This window comes from Candida theae, assembly GCF_024610275.1.
Source record: "Candida theae strain CBS 12239 chromosome Unknown scaffold13, whole genome shotgun sequence".
Classification (NCBI taxonomy): domain Eukaryota; kingdom Fungi; phylum Ascomycota; class Pichiomycetes; order Serinales; family Debaryomycetaceae; genus Lodderomyces; species Lodderomyces theae.
In genome coordinates this window covers 13,996-33,167 of record NW_026261362.1, presented here as the reverse complement: position 1 = coordinate 33,167, position 19,172 = coordinate 13,996, and the positions used below count along the sequence as shown (strand labels likewise).

The 19,172-nt window shown below is 41.0% G+C and overlaps 9 protein-coding genes across 9 annotated transcripts; 5 read left to right on the top strand and 4 right to left on the bottom strand. All coding sequences in view use genetic code 12, as the record gives it.

Moving 5' to 3' along the window:
• Window positions 1-141: 141 nt before the first annotated feature.
• On the top strand, window positions 142-3,681 carry KGF57_000713 (tRNase Z; the record flags this gene model as incomplete). The annotated part of the gene is made up of 2 exons (XM_051755210.1): window positions 142-151; window positions 785-3,681. The coding sequence occupies 2 exons, from the start codon at window positions 142-144 to the stop codon at window positions 3,679-3,681; spliced, it is 2,907 nt and encodes a 968-aa protein (XP_051610711.1).
• A 96-nt stretch (window positions 3,682-3,777) lies between these two features.
• Window positions 3,778-5,853, bottom strand: KGF57_000712 (diacylglycerol O-acyltransferase; the record flags this gene model as incomplete). The annotated part of the gene is made up of 1 exon (XM_051755209.1): window positions 3,778-5,853. One exon carries the CDS (start codon window positions 5,851-5,853, stop codon window positions 3,778-3,780), a length of 2,076 nt encoding a protein of 691 aa, XP_051610710.1.
• Window positions 5,854-6,605: 752 nt separating this feature from the next.
• On the bottom strand, window positions 6,606-7,532 carry KGF57_000711 (Mn(2+) transporter; the record flags this gene model as incomplete). Its single annotated transcript, XM_051755208.1, has 1 exon — window positions 6,606-7,532. The coding sequence occupies one exon, from the start codon at window positions 7,530-7,532 to the stop codon at window positions 6,606-6,608; it is 927 nt and encodes a 308-aa protein (XP_051610709.1).
• Window positions 7,533-8,507: 975 nt separating this feature from the next.
• KGF57_000710 (DNA-binding SCF ubiquitin ligase subunit) lies at window positions 8,508-10,556 on the top strand (the record flags this gene model as incomplete). Its single annotated transcript, XM_051755207.1, has 1 exon — window positions 8,508-10,556. One exon carries the CDS (start codon window positions 8,508-8,510, stop codon window positions 10,554-10,556), a length of 2,049 nt encoding a protein of 682 aa, XP_051610708.1.
• A 285-nt stretch (window positions 10,557-10,841) lies between these two features.
• Window positions 10,842-12,443, top strand: PPT1 (protein serine/threonine phosphatase; the record flags this gene model as incomplete). Its single annotated transcript, XM_051755205.1, has 1 exon — window positions 10,842-12,443. The coding sequence occupies one exon, from the start codon at window positions 10,842-10,844 to the stop codon at window positions 12,441-12,443; it is 1,602 nt and encodes a 533-aa protein (XP_051610707.1).
• A 167-nt stretch (window positions 12,444-12,610) lies between these two features.
• Window positions 12,611-12,868, top strand: KGF57_000708 (uncharacterized protein; the record flags this gene model as incomplete). Its single annotated transcript, XM_051755204.1, has 1 exon — window positions 12,611-12,868. The coding sequence occupies one exon, from the start codon at window positions 12,611-12,613 to the stop codon at window positions 12,866-12,868; it is 258 nt and encodes an 85-aa protein (XP_051610706.1).
• Window positions 12,869-13,355: 487 nt separating this feature from the next.
• Window positions 13,356-15,557, top strand: KGF57_000707 (uncharacterized protein; the record flags this gene model as incomplete). Its single annotated transcript, XM_051755203.1, has 1 exon — window positions 13,356-15,557. The coding sequence occupies one exon, from the start codon at window positions 13,356-13,358 to the stop codon at window positions 15,555-15,557; it is 2,202 nt and encodes a 733-aa protein (XP_051610705.1).
• An 89-nt stretch (window positions 15,558-15,646) lies between these two features.
• On the bottom strand, window positions 15,647-18,130 carry AFG3 (AAA family ATPase; the record flags this gene model as incomplete). The annotated part of the gene is made up of 1 exon (XM_051755202.1): window positions 15,647-18,130. One exon carries the CDS (start codon window positions 18,128-18,130, stop codon window positions 15,647-15,649), a length of 2,484 nt encoding a protein of 827 aa, XP_051610704.1.
• A 310-nt stretch (window positions 18,131-18,440) lies between these two features.
• On the bottom strand, window positions 18,441-19,082 carry KGF57_000705 (uncharacterized protein; the record flags this gene model as incomplete). The annotated part of the gene is made up of 1 exon (XM_051755201.1): window positions 18,441-19,082. One exon carries the CDS (start codon window positions 19,080-19,082, stop codon window positions 18,441-18,443), a length of 642 nt encoding a protein of 213 aa, XP_051610703.1.
• Between the last annotated feature and the right edge of the window lie 90 nt (window positions 19,083-19,172).

Genomic DNA, 19,172 nt, shown 5'->3' with positions numbered 1-19,172 from the left:
ACCTCAGTGCGTTGGGTATAGTGTTGTGGTAGTTACTGTCTACTGCTGCTGCTGCCTGTTGCGGTTGTTGATATAAACAAAAATGTCACATGGAGGGGCAAAAATCAATCACGTGATAGATTCAAAATTTTGATAGCCAACATGAAATCATGTGAACGGAGTGGTACAATTTTTTAGAAAAGTGCAATGTACCTGCTTGTAAAGACTGCTGGAAATGGATCTACAAGTCCAGTAGTTCTTGATTGTGAGTCAAGGGAGAAGAAGTCTTTTAGTTTTGTGGCGAATTTTGCAAACCTGAAGAGACTCTTTGGTGACAAACACCAAGCCTTGCCCAACATTTCTCATCCTCTCCGTTTGGAGTGGCGAGCAAATACTAGTTGAATAGACAGAGTTTTATAATGAATAACCCAATTGGCTTCCTCTCCTGACACGAATAGATCAAAGAGATAAAACAAAAGTCAACGCTACCACATTTGGTTTTCATTTCTCTCATCGCATCTCATTGACCTTGACGGACGGACTTGAAAGTATCGAGGAGCAGAAAGAGCAACAAGACCCAGAGGATTTTGAAGTGTTAGACTGAAGCATTATTTTACATGAGTCATACATAAACCATACATCCTGAAGTCATAACACACACACACACACACACACTATTAGAGTCACTCATTTACAACAGAGCCAAAAGAGTCATTTACAACAATAAAAAGTTTCGTTTTGATTTCACTGCATTTATACCATAGATCTGTACTTGCATCGACCAAGCAGCTACATCCACGTTTAGGTCGACAAGCTTCATTATCTACATCTGTGTCGTACAAACCATTTAGCAAATCAAAACGTGCAAAGAGAATATCGAAAAGCACAGTAAATAGAGACACCAAAAAGACTTCTCCCACCAGCACCACCAGCACCAGCACCAACACCAACACCAACACCGACACCGACACCGACACCGACACCAACACCAACACATCCACCCAGGATCCTCCTACACAACATACGCCCTTCCCAGGAATGTTCAAATTCACAACGATTGCCCACAAAACCAACGACGCATCACAACCGCTAATTGCACTAACCACCCGACAAGGCAACCGGTACTTGTTTGGTAAAATCCCCGAAGGAACTCAACGTATAATCAATGCCATTGGATCCAACGAAGTCCGATTCCCCAAATTGCAAACGATTTTCCTCACGGGGACCATTTTCACATGGGGTGATATTGGTGGATTACCGGGGTTGTTTCTAACCATTAGCGATGCGACTAAAAAGGGGATTAGAGTTGTGGGTGAGTGTGGATTGTTGTCGTATATCGTTGCTACTTGGAGACAATTTGTTTTTCGATTAGGTATCGATTTGGAGATTGTCGATGTAGATCACGATCCTGATGCTGTGGTTAAAAATGATGAGATTGTAGTTCGAGCTATCAAGATACAACCAAAGAGCGCAACTGCAACATCATTAGAAGAAACGTCAGCACTAGCAAAGTCTACATCAAGTAAAGCATTGACACAAATTCGCAAGTTGGCATCACTCATGTTCCCCTTGGACACAAGCGAGGTCAATAGTCGTGATCCAAACTCGTACAAATCAGACCCGTCACTGAAGGATATTCACACGCATGTTCAACTTCCACCCGCTTCTCAATTGATCAAAAAGCGTCAGGATTCATTATCGTACTGTATAGAATTTGTACCCATCCCGGGCAAATTCGATGCTCGGAAAGCTAAGGAATTGGGGTTGAAACCAGGCCCCATTTTCAAGGAGTTGGTGGCGGGAAATTCTGTGGTTAACGAAGCAGGTGATACTATCTTGCCTAGTCAGGTAGTTGGACCTGATCGGGTGTTGCCCAAAGTGTTGGTTATTGATATACCGAGTAAAGAGTATTATGAGCCAACGGTGGAGAGTAAAGAATGGCACAGGATTGAAAAAGTTGGTCTTGTTTACCATTTCATTGGCGATGATGTTACGTTTGACATGACTCAGTATCAGACTTTTCTTGACAAGTTCCCACCAGATTGCAAACATCTCATTAGTCATAGATCAATAACCAACAATATCATCATAAATGAGAAATTTGCATTGGGCCATTTGAAATTGATGCAAATTATGCCAGAGAATTTCCAATTAATGAACCTGGATGAGTTCAGACCGTTGAGCGATAAGGAGAGCAACGTGAATAGACTACATGCTTTACAATATATGGGTATTGATGACACTGGAGTTTATTGTGACAATACAAACATCCTACGCAGCTCCAATGAATCTTTATACAGAGAAATGGTGCAACAGGAAGCGCAAGATGCATCACCATCACCACCCTTACTACCCTTACCACCACCAGTTAAATTTGATTCACTAAAATCCAGATTCGACTTGAACTTGAACAAGACGGCCGACAACGATACCAAACCCACCAATTTGAAAAATTTGGTGCATATATGCACCCTAGGCACGGGATCGGCACTTCCTAGCATATCACGCAACGTTCTTTCAAACTTGATACGAATTCCGTATCAACACAGTGACGGGTCCATTACTTATCGATCCATCATATTGGATGCTGGTGAAAACACCATTGGAAGCATGTTGCGCAATTTCGGTCAAGATGGAGGTTTAGACATGCGCCAAATTTTCTCTGAGTTGAGTTTGATCCATTTATCGCATTTGCATGCCGATCATCACCTCGGTATGATTTCGATGATCAATAAATGGTTTGAATTGAATAGTCGAGATACGGATAAACGATTGTACTTGGTTGTTCCATGGCAGTTTATTACTTTTGTGCATGATTGGTACAGTTTGGAACTGCAATACAATCCATCTGTTGATCTATCACGATTATGCATGTTTAGTAATGAGGATTTTTTGCAAGGTGGAGGTGAGAGTAACGGTGGTGGCAGTGGCAATGACGGGGGTAGATTACCCGAGTATGAGAAACTCACAATTGGTGAATTTGAACAGGCGTACGATTGTGGGGACATCCATAGACCCATCGCTAAGGCACCTTTGTTGCCAGTGAACACTGCGGTGATTGATGAAATGTATGACGCGTTAGGTATTGAATCAATCTCTACAGTACGTGCCCTCCATTGTGCATGGTCATACTCTACAGCATTCAAATTCAGGCTCAATTCAAACAGCAGCAACACCACTAGCGACAACAAGGTTGCACCACAGTTTTTCAAAATTGCATTTTCAGGAGATACCAGACCCAACCCCAAATTCTGCTCAATGGCACACAAGTCCGACTTGCTAATCCACGAAGCGTCCCTCGACTCATTCTGGATCGATGAAGCAATCGCCAAAAAACACACAGCCATGGTTGAAGCGGTTGCAGTTTGCCACTTGATGCAATGCCCCAATTTGCTCTTGACCCATTTTAGCTCAAGGTATGGAATGAGCAATAACTGTGTGGCGAAACTGGCCTTGGGTAAAGAAGCACGTGATTTGCAATTGCAATTGTTGAGGAAACAACCTCGTGTGTTTGATATTTTCCGTAATGCCAATTTGGATAAATTGAAAGAAATTGACATTGTGTTTGCTTATGATTTGATGAATATTCGATATGGCGATTTTGAGAAACAGGAAGAGAAATGGCCTCAATTACAGGGTCTTTTTGAAGTTAGTTCGAAAAAGAGGAAATTGGTTGCAGAAGAGGAGGAGAAAGAAACATAGATATATAGGATGTAGACAGAAAAAAAAAAAAGAACTGTACATAGACGTCTCAATTGTCTCAATTGTTTTTATTTTTATTTTTATTATTTTCATTCTCTAGTCGATTATATTTAATTCAACATCTCCGTATCCAAACCGGCCTTTATTGTCCTCATAGACCCGCCTCAATTCATCAACGTACAATTTATGATACTTGTCCAACAATTTTTGCGGAATTTTGGCTTTTACAGAGGAGCCCCTTTTAGTAGTGGTCAATTTCAAGAAATCCGTAAACGAGCTTGATCTCAGCATACCCGATGCTGACTCAACCGATTGGGCATCACTCTTGTCCTTCTTATCATTCACATTCTCCTTTTGCTCCTTGGGCTCCTTTACTTCATCTTCAAACTCCTCGGGATGTTGCGCGCGATACTCTTGCAATACACCAGCAGGAATATGAATAGGCCGACCGATCACAATATCAATTGGGTTGCGGTATGGCAATAAACCGAAATCATAAATAAACACACCACGGGCGCTAAAGAATGGAATTGTAAATGCAAATGTCCTTTTCATCCATTGCTGGAATTTGTAACCTATTGATCCTGGTTTAGGTATAGAAATGTCATAAACGTCAGCCTCTCCAAATGCAAATGTGGGCACCAAGTTGATATTACCTAGCTCAATTGCTAATTTAACAAATCCTTTACGATTCGCGAGGACTAGTTTGATTTGTTTCTTAGGTGGTGTGGTTTCAAGAGGAATTTGTTCGTCATGAGTGGAAGGTGCGCGGCCATTAGATCCTCCATTTGGTGCTGCCTCATTGATGCTGTCCTTCTCATCTGTCACATCTTCCGTGTGTTCCGCTGACACAGATCCCTCATTTTCCTCCTCTTCGCGAGGCGATGATCCTTTGTATCCGTACCCGACCCTGGCATTTTTGGAAACTGTCGTATTCAACAAAGACTCTTTAGCTCCTCCAATAACAAGACAAACTGAATTATCTCCATTATTAATTAAGCTCTTGATATTTTTTGCCGAGGCACTAGACAATCCCATACTCATCAAATAATCACGATAAAAGGGCACGGTAAATTGGGTAGTCAAGGTTAAGGCAAAGATTTGCCCGAGTCCAGGAAACAATGTTTCAAACTTTGAAGGATCATGGAAAAATGGCTTCAACCATTTAAGAACGGGTTCATACGGCTCGTTTCGTAATGCATTAGTCCCAAATAATCCAATTGCACCCATCGATATGACTCCATGAGGGTGGTACCCAAAGATGTACCTAGGACCGGTCAGAACACGTTTGTACACAGCAGCAGGTGGTGACGACGATCTGCAGGACGAAGAACTGTCGCTGGATTTAACCAGGATATTATCGTCGCTTCGATTTAGTCTCTTTTTCAATCCAATAAACTTGAAAATATTGTCCAATACGGTAGTTGCGTCTTCCGAAACCAAATCCAATTCATCATCATCCCCATCCTCTTGCTCATCGCCCTCACTGCCTTGGGAATTAGAGCCAGTTTGCTTAACGAGCACTTTTGTGAATGTGGGTTCCAACTCAATAGTTTTGTGTGCTCTAATGGGGAAATAATTGACAAACCACTCCCAAATAATGAAATTCTTCATGGAATTGCGAACACGATATGATACCTTACCGTTTGTTGGGGTGTGTAAGTCAAACCCATACCACCATATAAAGTAGGGCAAGATAACTGTGAGCCAAACAACCCAACCCAATGAGATGCAAATAAAAAATAAGGTAATGAACGCAGGAAGACTGACGCAAAGCCAAACGATCGCCAATGTTTCAAGTCGATGTTTCAATGGGGTGCTTAATGGTGCTATATGTAAATATGGAGCCTTTTTATTTTTGCGTTTGCGTGAACCACCACCACCTCCACCACTTGCGCTCGTGGAAGAGGAGGACAGAACTGCTGATGCAACAGACAGAACTGAGCCCCTTGAAGTGGTTGAGGAAGTAGTACCTATTGATGTGGCAGAGTCCTGGGTAGGTGATCTCTTTTTCTGTTGACGTGATTTGATATCAGAGTCATTTGGGATCTCAAACACAGTTGATCCTGTGGTTGTACCTGCATCGGTGTTGATGGCGTCGTCCGACTTGAAGCTTGCATCAACGTGGTCACCATGAGCATCTTGTAGATCTTTGCCAGCTGTGGTTGTCATGTTTTTTGTGTGTGTGTGTGTGTGTTTGTATGCGACTCTGTATATGTATGTTTTGATTATCTGGTGATGTGTACCTGCGTTGATGAATGTAGAAAAAAGCTGTCCCTTAGAAGAGCAGCTGGTTATTAGGTTGCAAAGACAGTAGATGTTATTGCTGCTGCTGGTTGTAGTTCAAAGTAATGCCTATAGTCAAGTGTTGTGTGATCCAATATAGAGTTGACTGACTGTAGTAAGTTAGTTGGTCGTTTGCGATTTCAAGGGGTGAGAGGGTGAACGGATTTTGTATGACAAAGAGAGAGGGAGAGAAAAAGAGAGAGGGACGGTCTGTTTTGTGTAACTATTGTACCCAACTAACCACAAGAGTTTTATTCCAAGCAATGGCCAAACCAGGCTGAGTATCAAATCCCTTAGCTTTGGCTTTGCTAATGCACTAAGACACGGTCAAGAGCAAAGAAAGAAGAGTGGAAAGTTGCAAATTACCCCCCTACCCTACCCCACCCGGTTTTTTCCCTCTCTATTGTTTACATATAATATCTCTATTACAACCTATACCGACTATTCGTATCTTCAAGCACCTGCTAGTATATGAACTCTTCCTCTCCACTTGAGTACTTTTCCAAAAATAAAGCTTATGAGGGTCCTTCTCCTTAAAAGAAGCTTTTCATCTCTCACTCCTAGTTTCTAAAGGAAACAGTTGGATGAACCATGTTCTAGGGCCCTCGTTATTCAATTTGCGTTGCATTATTCTCTCTTTACTCTTCCTTTATTAAGCTTAGTAGCAATGGAATCACAAGTCCCACTATAGCCACAAATATGTTCTTCTTCTTAGCCTGTTTATCAACCAATGTATTTTCACTTCCACTAGATCCTCCCCCTCCAAAACCATCTCCCTCCTGCACCAACCCATCTTCAAACTCATGAACCACATGGTACACGACATACAAAAACGTACCTGATGAAAACAATAGCAAGCTACCAGTGAAAAATTGGATCTGTGTTGACGACATGGCCAAGATTGCAAATGTAACCCACGTCAGTATTGGTGTCAGCAATGCAAACAATCCAAGATGGATCAAAATCAAGTTATCCTGCATGCCTTCTTTGCTTAATATCGTTCCAAGACTGAATGCAGTGGGGATCTTGTGGATGATTAAGGCAATCACCATGGCAAATTGTAATGTTGAGTCCTTGTTGGCAAATGAGGAGCCTAATGAAACACCATCGACAGCTGCGTGGACAAGCAAACCAAGTGTTGTTGACGATTGAAGGATTGAATTTGCAATGGATCCACCCACCCTCGCCTCTCCAAGTGTTGTTGTTGTTGTTGTTGTTGTTGTTGTGGTTGCATCTGAGTATCCAGGTGGAGAATTGTATAGTTCCTTATCATTATGTGCAACAAACTTGTCAATGGTGAACATCAATACAACCCCAATCAAAATGGGCACTCCCACGGTGAATGAGGTCAATCCGTACATCCCTTCACTCAATACTTGTATTCCCTCCGGTAGTACTATAAGTAGTGCAGTGCCAACTAGTATCCCCATACTGAAGTTGGTCAAGTAGTTGAGGTTGGCACTTGACAAATTGAGGAATTTGATTGGTGCTATGCTTGATATGAACGTAGTGGTTGCCATCACTACTGTAACAACAGCTAGCTCAACAAATTTGAATAGTTGCATTGTTGTGAGTTTAGAATGTGGTTTAAATATAATTCAGCACTGCAATCCCCATCATGAAAAATCTCCAACGCTATCGATCTCTCATGCGCTCGCGCAATTTTCTTCCCCACCAGACACACACATACACACATAACCCGTAATACCAAAGATCAAAAACTACAAAATAAGAAACAAAGAATACAATAGTTTTAACATATATCATAACAAGAACTATACAGATCCCAAGTATCAAAGTTTAAAGCCCAATTGTAATCCACAAATACCCCCAAAAATAATTCCGATACCAAACAAAATGAAGTCCCTAAGTCTAGTTCCCAGGTTCGTCCCAGATCCGTTCCAGATTGTGATCTCCCATTTAATAATAGACCTTACAGTCTCCTGAAATAAAAAAAAAAGTGAAGCAGTATCCCATGTTAGTGAGAATCTTCCAAACTAAATGAATTTCCACCCAACAAGAGCACCACAGTCAGCCACAAAGTAAATGTAGGAGCTCTTCCATCCCCTTGTAAATAAAGAAAACAAGATACCAGAATAAAGACCAGGATACTGACCCTCTAGGGTCTGGAGGAGCTGTAGCTATTCATTGACTGTTTAGTACTAAAAAATCCTATAGAATACACCAACATATATTTGTCGTTCATTTCTTTCATCACCAAAGAATACAAATAAGAACAAGGATTAGTTATTCGCATTATATACTCAACATCGTCATCCTGCGAACAAGAGTAGTCTCTGTTGTTGTCAAATTCTGTTCTCATTTTGTCCTACATCTAGAGCATGTTACTGGCACATTATGAGAAAGTGTGGGTAGTAGTGTGACTATGCTAGCATGTTAACCAGCACCTGTATATACACTGTTGAGGTTGCATATGTAACTTGATGATGTATCACCTATTCCTCTTGTAAGAAAGACGCGCGTTCTTTGATTTGATAAACAAACCCAAAATCGCATTCTCATATATTTTTGAGCAACCAATGGCCATCGATGAGCAATTGTTACGCGACAAGAGTAAACTAGCTGTGCTCTACTTCAAATCAGGCGAATATGTCAAAGCATTGGGTATCTACGACAAGTTGATTTATGATGTGAGGCAACTTTCACCACAAGACATCAAAGCAATACGACTTCAGCATGGAGTTAAACAAGTGCCTGATATTGGCAAACTAATACACCCCAAACTTACAACGTTTCTAGACCAAAGAGCATCCACTTTCGAGAAATTGGAAAAGCATGACTTGGCTTTGAAGGATTCGGCAAAACTGATTGAATTGGACCCAACTGATTGCAAGGGGTACTTGAGAATAGGGAAGATCCACACAATGCGCGGTGACAAGTACCAAGCATACAAGACCTATCAAAAGGGGACCTATGTTATTGATACTTTGGTGAAAAAGGGTATACCTGTGCCGAACCAGCAATTGTATGAGAAATTGAAAAATCAGTATAGGATCTTGAATCAAGAGTTGAAAGCAGAGAGACAAGCGTCAAATAACCTGCAAAAGTCCAGCAGCTCCTCTCAGGGTGGCTCTAGTACCCAGTTAAAGAAAAGAAAGATTGTGAGGGTAGTTGATCCAGTCAAATGTCTCCCTGCTGAATGCATAAACCTAGTATTTCAACAACTACCACAACAAACAGTTCTCAAGTGTCTACTTGTTTCAAGAATGTGGTACAATACATTGATCCAGTTGGACTTGTTCCAGTTTCATTGTAAACCAATTACTACGGTGGATGAGTTTACCAAGGGAGTTGGGTTTTTCAAAAAGAATGCATCATATACTTATTCCAAACAAATCAGAAAACTCAAGATTAATCAAGTGTACAATAAGAAACTACTGCATGTACTTTCGATTCTAATCAAGGAGCCACAGTTTCCATTGCAGGTTTTGGAAGTTATGGACCAAACATTGAATTTACAACTCATTTATGCCCTATTGGCTAAACATTCTTGGAAATTGAATAATTTTCATCACTTGCATTCATTGTCGCTTGGAATCAACTGTAGCATCAAGTATCCCCAAATACTACTCAACATTTTTCCCCAATTGAAGCATTTAAAGATCACCATAATGATACCCGACAAGAGCACCATGAATATGGTTCCATTACAAGATAAAGTGTTTAAAAAATTGAAGGAAAAAAAGATGGACTCGTACCCATTAGAGACTTTGTTTTTGGTCAATCATGTCAAATTATTGACAAATGAGTCAATGGGCATATCTGCAACGACATATAATCCATTCCCGGTTTTACTCGAGTACAATTTCCCCAATTTAACTGAACTAACAATGTGTTCATTCAATTTTGGTAACCACTTGCCTGCATTTGGTGAATTTTTAAGTCAACACGAAAACCTCACCAAGTTGTACCTTGAAAACAACTCGGGGATAAACTTTTTCATCTTGTTACAGATCCTACTAAACTACAAACCGGAGTTCAAATTGACTCATTTTACATTTCGAGAAAATGCACTCTGCTCATTAATGTCATTGCAGGAGATTTATTTCCCTTTGATTACCCAATTCGACCAATTGGAACAATTGGATCTATACCAAAGTTGCATCTCAGTGATTGGTTTGGAAAGGCTTTTGCAGAAATGTGGCAAGTCAATAAAATCACTCAATTTGGGATGCCCAAGTCACTTGTCATTTCATATACCAGGCAGAAAACAACTCGAACTAAGCACACTACTTACCATGTGTCCCAATTTGCTGTGTTTATGCCTACTGGAAATGAACGTTGATACTGTGTCAATGATGAATATAAGCAAACAAATTCAATCGATGGGTTCACAATTGATCAATTTGCAACAATTGGACCTCAGTTTTAACCAATTTGATGGCGTTGACTTGATGAGATTGTTGAGTAGTGGGTTACGACTAGAGGTGCTAGATTTGAATGGATTAAGTATTTCAGAGGATACATTGGCGTATGTTAAACGAAAGGGGTATGTTCAGCATCTTTTGTTTGATCAGAGACGGACAAAGTGGAAAGTGTATGGGGTCAATACGTGGGTTCGGCAATAATGCCTCAACTGAGAACAATGGAGTCACATCTACGTTGCTGAATGTGCTTGATTATATAGCAAGTAGACTAGAAGGTTGTAGCTGGGTGCAAAAGATAACAACTGTGTTGCGCATTGCGTATGCCTTTATAACCTCAGACGACCGAAAGATGAAAGAAAGAAAAAAAGAAAGAAAAAAAAAAAATTCACGAATTTATCAAGGGGAAAGATCAATTGAAGACACTCATCCAGGCACACACTACTACTACTACCACCAGCACCACCGCCCCCTAGCCTCCAATAGCAAATGTCTCAGAATAAGGAAGAGGCCATCAAGGTCAAAGATGAAGGAAACCAATACTTGAAAGAACACAAGTTTGACGAAGCTGTTGAACTGTATACCAAAGCCATTGAACTCGATCCATCAAATGCAGTCTTTTACTCCAATAGAGCTCAGGTTCACATCAAGATGGAGAACTATGGACTAGCCATCCAGGACTGTGACTCCGCTCTTGCTGTCAACCCCAATTTCCTCAAAGCTTACTATAGAAAGGGGGTGGCGCAAATGGCCATCTTGCAGCACAAGCAAGCTCAACGGAATTTCCAAATCATATTGAAGAAATTGCCTAATGATGCGTTGACGTTGGAGAATTATAAACAGTGTACGAATTACTTGAAGAGACAGGCGTTTGAGAAGGCCATTGCTGGGGAAGATCGGGTTTCCATATTGAATACTGTTGATTATGAAGGGATCCAGTTGGAGAAATCGTGGGAAGGGCCAGAGTTGCAGATAACCACCAGTAAGACTAAAGACGAGAATAAGAAGGATCAAGTTGTGGTTCATATTGAAGGATTGGATGTGGCGTATCTCAAGTATATGATCAAGTTGTTTAAAAAGGGGGGCAAATTACCGAAAAAGCATGTGCTTGCCATTATTTCCAAAGTGAATGAGATATTGAAACGAGAGCAAACAATGACTGAAATCTCAATTAATCATACCAAATTGCAAGCTCCCGACAATAAAGATGAAATAATTGGCGGACTGAAGTTGACAGTTGTCGGCGACACACATGGACAATTTTATGATGTGTTGAATTTATTTCAGAAATTCGGTTACGTATCCAAAGACCATGTCTACTTATTCAATGGTGACTTTGTTGATCGTGGGTCTTGGTCGTGTGAAGTGGCCTTGTATTTGTACGTGTTGAAGATTCTTTACCCGCATTCGATATTCATCAATCGTGGTAATCATGAAACTAGCGATATGAACAAAACATACGGATTCACCGATGAATGTGAAGCAAAGTATTCCAAAAAGATTTTTGAAGCTTTTAGTGAATCGTTTGCCGCGTTGCCATTGGCGACTTTGATCAATCGAGAATACTTGTGTATGCACGGAGGATTATTCTCAAACGATAAAGTGACATTGCAAGATATAAAATCCATCAATAGATTCCCCAAAAATGGGTCAACCCAACCACCAAAGGAAGGGTTGGCGATGGAACTATTATGGACCGACCCACAAGAGACCAATGGAAGATCACCGTCAAAACGAGGTATTGGAATGCAATTTGGACCAGATATAACTGAAAGATTCTGTCTCTCTAACAAGGTACGAAAAATTTTGCGTTCGCATGAAGTGAGAATGGGGGGTGTTGAAGTTGAACAGCATGGTCGGTTGATCACCGTTTTCAGTGCCCCTGATTATTGCGACTCTACTGGTAATTTGGGAGGAGTTGTCCATTTCACCGAGAATGAGGCATACGATCCTGCTAAAGATGATGGGGAAGGGTATAGACGAGTTGATGATGATAATTGTCCTTGGACTTTGACTCAGGAGACATTTGAAGCTAGTCCACATCCTGATATCAAGCCTATGGCTTATTCTAAAGGTGGATTTGGGTTCTGAGAGAGAGGTCCCGCATGTAAATAAATATATATATATATAAAATAGTTAGACATTAGATATGATTTAGATGAAAGGAGACACAGATGAGAGATTGAATGTGGTAGCGAAAGTCTGAAGAAAAATCCTCTCTACTCTTCGTCCTCAAACCAACCAGAGACATTGAATTCATGAAGCCGAGTAATAGACTACTAAGCAACTCCAATTCCAATGGTGTTGATGAGGATGATGACGACGAGCCTGATGAGTGGGATAAACGAATAATCAACACTGGTTGTCATCAAGAAAACTTGAACTTGCAACTATGTCATGCAGATACTGGCGATTGGAGAAAGTGTTTAAAGGAAATGCAAGCCTTCAGAGCATGTTGGGAAAGGAATAAGAATAATGAGAGGACATCCACTGTGGATAATCCTGAAGCCAAGTGAAGTCAAGTGAGCTGAACTAAATTGAAATCCGTTTTTCTTTTGATGAGAAGGAGCAGGCGCGATCGAGTTCAGCTACAAGGGGGTGGGAGGAGTAAAGTGGAGGCTCAACAATATGATCCACTTGCTCCATTGCAAGCTGGGGTATAACATATGTGATAGTTGCTGGTTATTTAGCTAGGTTGTTTTGTTAAAGTTTGTTTGTTCATGCTATTTTCCAGTAATCTTACCTTGAGCTTCCAACAACGTCCATTTGGTGAAAATTTTCACTCGTGCATCTTATGTATACTTCCTCAACCAGTAATATAAAGTTTAATTACCCTTAATCCCATGAGCTTCATCACCATTTGAGATGCAATGGTGTATAAGAGTATGCATATATACATATATATTCACGTGACTCATTACGCGTCTATCTTTTGAGCCGATATACAACAACTCTATTATAAAAAAACATTCACAGAACTTCAATCGGGCTATTTACATACAAATGTCTCCAACGAAGCAATCACGTACAGTGCAAGCATCTGGTCAGTCCTTGCCTCCAGTACCGTTCAAGCTTACGCTCTACCCACCCTCGCTACGACCCGACCAGGAACAAGAAGAAGAAGAAATTCTGATTGAATTATCAACCGATGAAGAACTAGATCAGGAAGAAAGATACCCCGATGAAGCAACACGTGATATTGAGCAACTCATTGAAGAGTCTTCAGACAAGGAGCTATTCCGTGCGAAGCTCAAGCGATTGGAAAGGGATAGTCTACGTCGATTCGAGAATAAATGGACTGGTATAATTTCTAAATACCTGAATATAAATGATGAACAAGAGAGTGATGAGATTGACTTGGTGACAGGAGAAATAGTCACTAACAATGGGCATTTGCATCGGCTAAGAAGCGGTGCCAACTTCAGCAACATCAGTTCCGGTAAGGGTGCCAGACGGCTTACGACTTTTAAGTTGTGGAGAGAACCCAATGGTCAACACGATCAAAGTGGAGTGAGAACACTTGACAAGGGAAACAGTAAAAGCCAGGAAAAGAACATAAGGCGAATGCGGATTCCATCGCCACTGAAGTCGGCTAGGGACAGTTTAACAAACGGAGATTTTTTGCGTAATGTCTCTCCGACGAAAGGACAAGTACCTACCCAGGTTGACAAGGACGAGTCACCAACAAAGAAGCGAAGAATATTTGTCCAACAAGATACTGAATCGTCTAGCTCCGAATACAGTGAAGCAGAATCTGAGACGTCTAGTGATTACTCCATTGGTGATGCAAGTGAGGATGATGAACCATATGAAGAAAGTAGTGATTCTGATGGTAGTGAGGAGGCAAGCGGGAGACTGGTAGATTTTCACAATAACACTGAAATGAGCCGGAGCTCAGAGCTGCTGAAAAGCAAGCAATTTAAACCATTGGGGTCATCTATATCAAAATCCCCAAAGTTATCATCTAATGAAGGTCCACTATCGCAATCGACGCCAGATCCAGAATCGCCTTTAAAAGCTGCTGAAAGAGAGGAACACAAGCAAAAGCTACTGCCAGAGAAAACGGAAATACACCGTTACACGAGTAATAAGAGTTCGGACCTTAATGTTGGCGATGACTCTGTCCAGAACCTCAGCAATTTATTTCTTGAACATTCACTGCCGAAACATAATAAGATCCATAGTCGGTACGTTTTCAACACGAAGGACGATTCTGAAAACTCTCCATTTCTTGATGAGTCGCTTGCAATGAACACCCCACAGAAGGACAAGACCATGAAACTTATTGATGTGAATGTGTCTCCAATCAAGAGCCTTTCTACAACGCTTGCACTGCCGCCTCGTAGTGCATCCTGCGAATCTTTCGAAGAACAAATCAACATTGTCGAAGAGCCATACTATTTTATGGGAGACGCCCCATCGTCTTCTTCCTCCTCACTGAAACTTATGGTATTCAAATGCTGTGTCACTGATTGTTCATTTTGCACAATGAATAAAAAATTGTACGCCTCGCATCTCATCAAACATCATTCGAGTTTGCTTTATCAATTGGGATACCCAACTGAAGCAGACTTGTCAGGTGGTCAAGAAACAGAGAACCAACTCACTGGTATCAACAAAAAACGCCTATTTCACGAGTTTCCATTACGATTCAAATCTCCACTCCCTTTGCATACGCATGTTTGTGATAGGATTGTCAATGGGGACAAATGTCAAATGTTTTACTTGTGCAAGGAAGATCTAATCAAGCATAGATCAAGCGGCAAGTGTAACTCTCAATCTCAGATTATATTTTGTCCCATTTTAGGATGTGGGTACATGACTGATGGCGGATATGAAGACTGGCGTGGTCATTTAATTAATGCTGGTCATTGTGAAAGTGAACCACATGAAAACAGTAAGGCAAGTCACAAAGTTTCAGCAATGGATAATGAAGCTGATGGTAGTATTGCCGATGATGTCACTCAAATCGTGCAACAGAAATCACAGAATGAAATTCTAACTGAATTGAGGAGTATAACCAATACCAGCTTGAGCTTCAATTCCCTTGGTGGTGTACTGATTACAAAAACTGCACCCAAGAGCCAAAATCCTAGCAAACACAGTCTGACATTAAGCAATCTCAGAGATATGGCCTCTCTCGCAAAGCCCTCCCCAGAGCAAGTTGAAACCGGCTATGAATCAATTGAGGAACTCTTCAAATGAATTCAAATAAATGTACTTTATTTTATATACAAGACTATTCTAATAAATCCTCAGTACTACAATCATATCCGCTCGTCTCCTCATCCCCTTTAAGCAGGTGCAGCTGGAGGTACATCACCAGGTTCCTTAGGTCTACCTTTAAATGCATCTTGACCTTGTATATACTTGTCAAATGCATCGTTTCTTTCCAAAAACGGTCTCTTGCCACAAATTCTAATCATATCTTCCCTTGTTAATACTTCCTTCTTGAACAATTCTTCAGCCACTTGATCAACCAAATCGATTTTCTCCTTCAACAACTTATGACAAGCCACATAAGCTTCATCAATCAATCGCTTCACTTCTTCATCAATCAACCTTGCAGTTTCTTCTGAATAGTTGTTGTGCACTTTGAACCCATTGCCATTGTCACCGGTATCGTAACAGATTTGACCAAGCTTATCAGACATACCCAAATTGAGAATCATTTGTTGTGCCATTTGGGTAATCTTTTTGAAATCATCGGAAGCACCACTAGTCACCGTGTCGAAATGTAATTCTTCACTGACTCTCCCACCAAGAGTCATAATCATCCTGTGTTTAAATTGTTCCTCTGATGTCAAGTATTGATCCTTGGGCAAGTACTGCGCATAACCCAAAGCACCTTGTCCACGTGGGATGATAGAGACCTTGACCAATGGATCAGCATATTCCAAAAACCACCCACAAATAGCATGGCCTGCTTCATGGTAAGCAACAGTCTTTTTCTCATCAGGTGCAAGGATTCTTGATTTCTTTTCCAACCCAGCAACGACACGTTCAATAGCCTGTTCAAAATGGTGGACATCAACAGCTGTCGCATTTTCTCTAGCTGCAATCAATGCACCCTCATTGGCACAATTGGCAATGTCAGCACCAGCAAAACCTGGAGTCAAGGCTGCTAATCTTCCCGCTAATTGTTCTAGCGCATTGCTTTTCAATTGTTGAAACTTGGCAAAATCGACTTCCTTTTGTTTAATGTCAATTTCCTCCACCACTTGTAATTTCAACTTGTTCAAATGAACCTTGAAAATCTCCTTTCTACCTTCAACATCAGGGACATCAATAGAAATATGTCTATCAAACCTACCAGGTCTCAACAAAGCCTTGTCCAAAATATCAGGACGATTGGTACCGGCCAAAACAACCACATGGTCAGTAGTATCAAACCCATCCATTTCAACCAACAACTGGTTCAAAGTATTTTCACGCTCATCGTTGCCACCCATACGTCCATTACCTCTTTCTTTTCCAATAGCATCGATTTCATCAACGAAGATGATTGCCGGAGCCATATCTCTTGCAGTCTTGAACAAGTCACGTACACGAGAAGCACCAACACCCACAAACATTTCAACAAATTCCGAACCGGACACACTCAAGAATGGTACACCCGCTTCACCGGCTGTTGCTTTGGCCAACAATGTCTTACCGGTACCTGGAGGTCCAGACAAAATTGCTCCACGAGGAATCTTGGCACCCAACTTTTCATACTTTTTGGGGTCTTGCAAAAACTTGACAAACTCCATAATCTCCTCCTTTGACTCATCGCATCCGGCAACATCCTTGAACTTGATTTTAACATCCGTTTCCTGGTTGAATAACTTGGCCTTGGATTTACCAATCTTGAATAATCCTCCTGGGCCACCAGCGCCTCCGCCAGCACCACCACCACCACCACCACCGGCTCCAGGCATGCGTCTCATTGTCAAATAATACAATCCTCCAATCAACAAAACTGTTGGCAAGATTGGCAAAATATAAGTCATCCAAGACCCTTTTTCCTCATAAACTACTGGTATTCTTTCACCAATGGGGATATCCAATCTGTCCTGCACTCTGTTGAGCTCATCTTCAAAATATTCTATGGATCCGATAGTGAACAGAACAGCTGGTGATCCATCAGATTTGGTAAACGTAGCGCTACTCACTGCGCCAGGTATCAACAGAGCTTCAACAACGTATTTGTTGATGACTGTCATTTTGGTAACCAATCCCTTTTCCAAATAGTTGGTGATGAAGCTTTGCATGGATAATTCTTGTTGGCCTCTTTCATCCTTCATTGACGAGATTATATAAAGCCAGAGCAATAACGAAGTAGTGGTGAGAAACATCACATTGGCGATTTGTTTCCATTCAATTTTGTAAATCTTGAAATCTTTTGGCTCTGCTCCTGGATGTTTCTCCATAAACTTCCGTTTCAATTCTTCTCGTATTTGCTCTTCTTCATCTTTATCTTTGCTCTTTTCCTTAGCTTCCTCATCTGTTGATGATGATTTTCCATCTTGATTCTCCTTTGTCTCCTCATTCTTTTGCGAGTTCTTGTTCAACTTGGCTTCGTATTCTTTTCTAGTCTTTTCTAGGTCATCTTCTTCTTTATTCTGTTGTTGTTTGTTAAAGTTTATCCTCGATTGATGAAACGAGTGGCGAGGTATAGTTGAAAACAGTCGTTGTGCGAACAAATGACTGAATGCATAGCTCACTGGTTTCGTCCTTGTATATCGAGAGATACTCGACCTACTTAGGAGCCTAAGTGATATTGCACTGTTTAACATAGGTCTAGTTCGCAACAGTGGCGTTTGAGATATTCTGCAGTGACCGAAAGATCCATTCCGTCAAATTTGTCACGAGAGAAAAGTCCATTTTTATTATTTCTTTTTTTTTTTATTATTTTTTTCATTGTCACATTCGCGTTGAGAAGGATGTTTGCGACATGCAGCTTAACATACAGACATCTACGTGAAACTTTCCTGAAGTATTCCTGAAGTGATTATAAATTAAGCAAAACTTTTTCATAACATACATACGGTAATCATGAATTAGCAAGATGGTCCAAACAAGTCGTCTCTGACCATTTGTGAATTACTATTGCTGAACCCTCGACTTGACAAATTCATCCCAACAAGTTTCACAAATCTTCATAAACTTTTCCTTCTCATAGCGTAACCAATATTCGCTCGAGTCATCTGAATTAGGGTGATTGTTTTTATCTTCAATTCCTCTTTCTGGGGTATCCTTTTGTTCTTCTTCTTCTTCTTCTTCTTCTTCAACTACTGCTTCATCAACTACTGCTCCATCACCCTCTGTGTCATCCTTTTGATTGCTTTCAGCACTTTTGGTGACCTTTGCATTTTCGCTTTCTTCCAGCAGTCCTTCATCAACTTTAGGTACAGGTCCACTTGAAGTCGCAGCAACGTTGGGTAATTTCGCTACATCTTCTTCTTTATTCACAGACGTTGCAGAAAAACCCCCAGTAGGCAAAGTAGACGACGCACTCGATGAAGAGGTAGACAATGCTTGCTTTTCAGGATCATAGTCCACCTCGGTTAATTGCTCATTTGCATTGTGGTCGTGGTCTTCCAAGCTAGACTTGTTTTTGCGCTCAAATATTCTGAAATTGAATACACTCTCATTCATAAAGTTGATACTACCAAATACCTCACCAGTCAAGCCACCATTTGAAGGGGATGAGACTAACGGGTATTGTGCTGATGCAAGTGGAGCCATGTTTGGTGCCATCATCACTGGGTGGATATTTCCGGCACCGTGTAATTGCAGCAGCTGTTGTTGTTGTTGTTGTTGTTGTTGTTGTTGTTG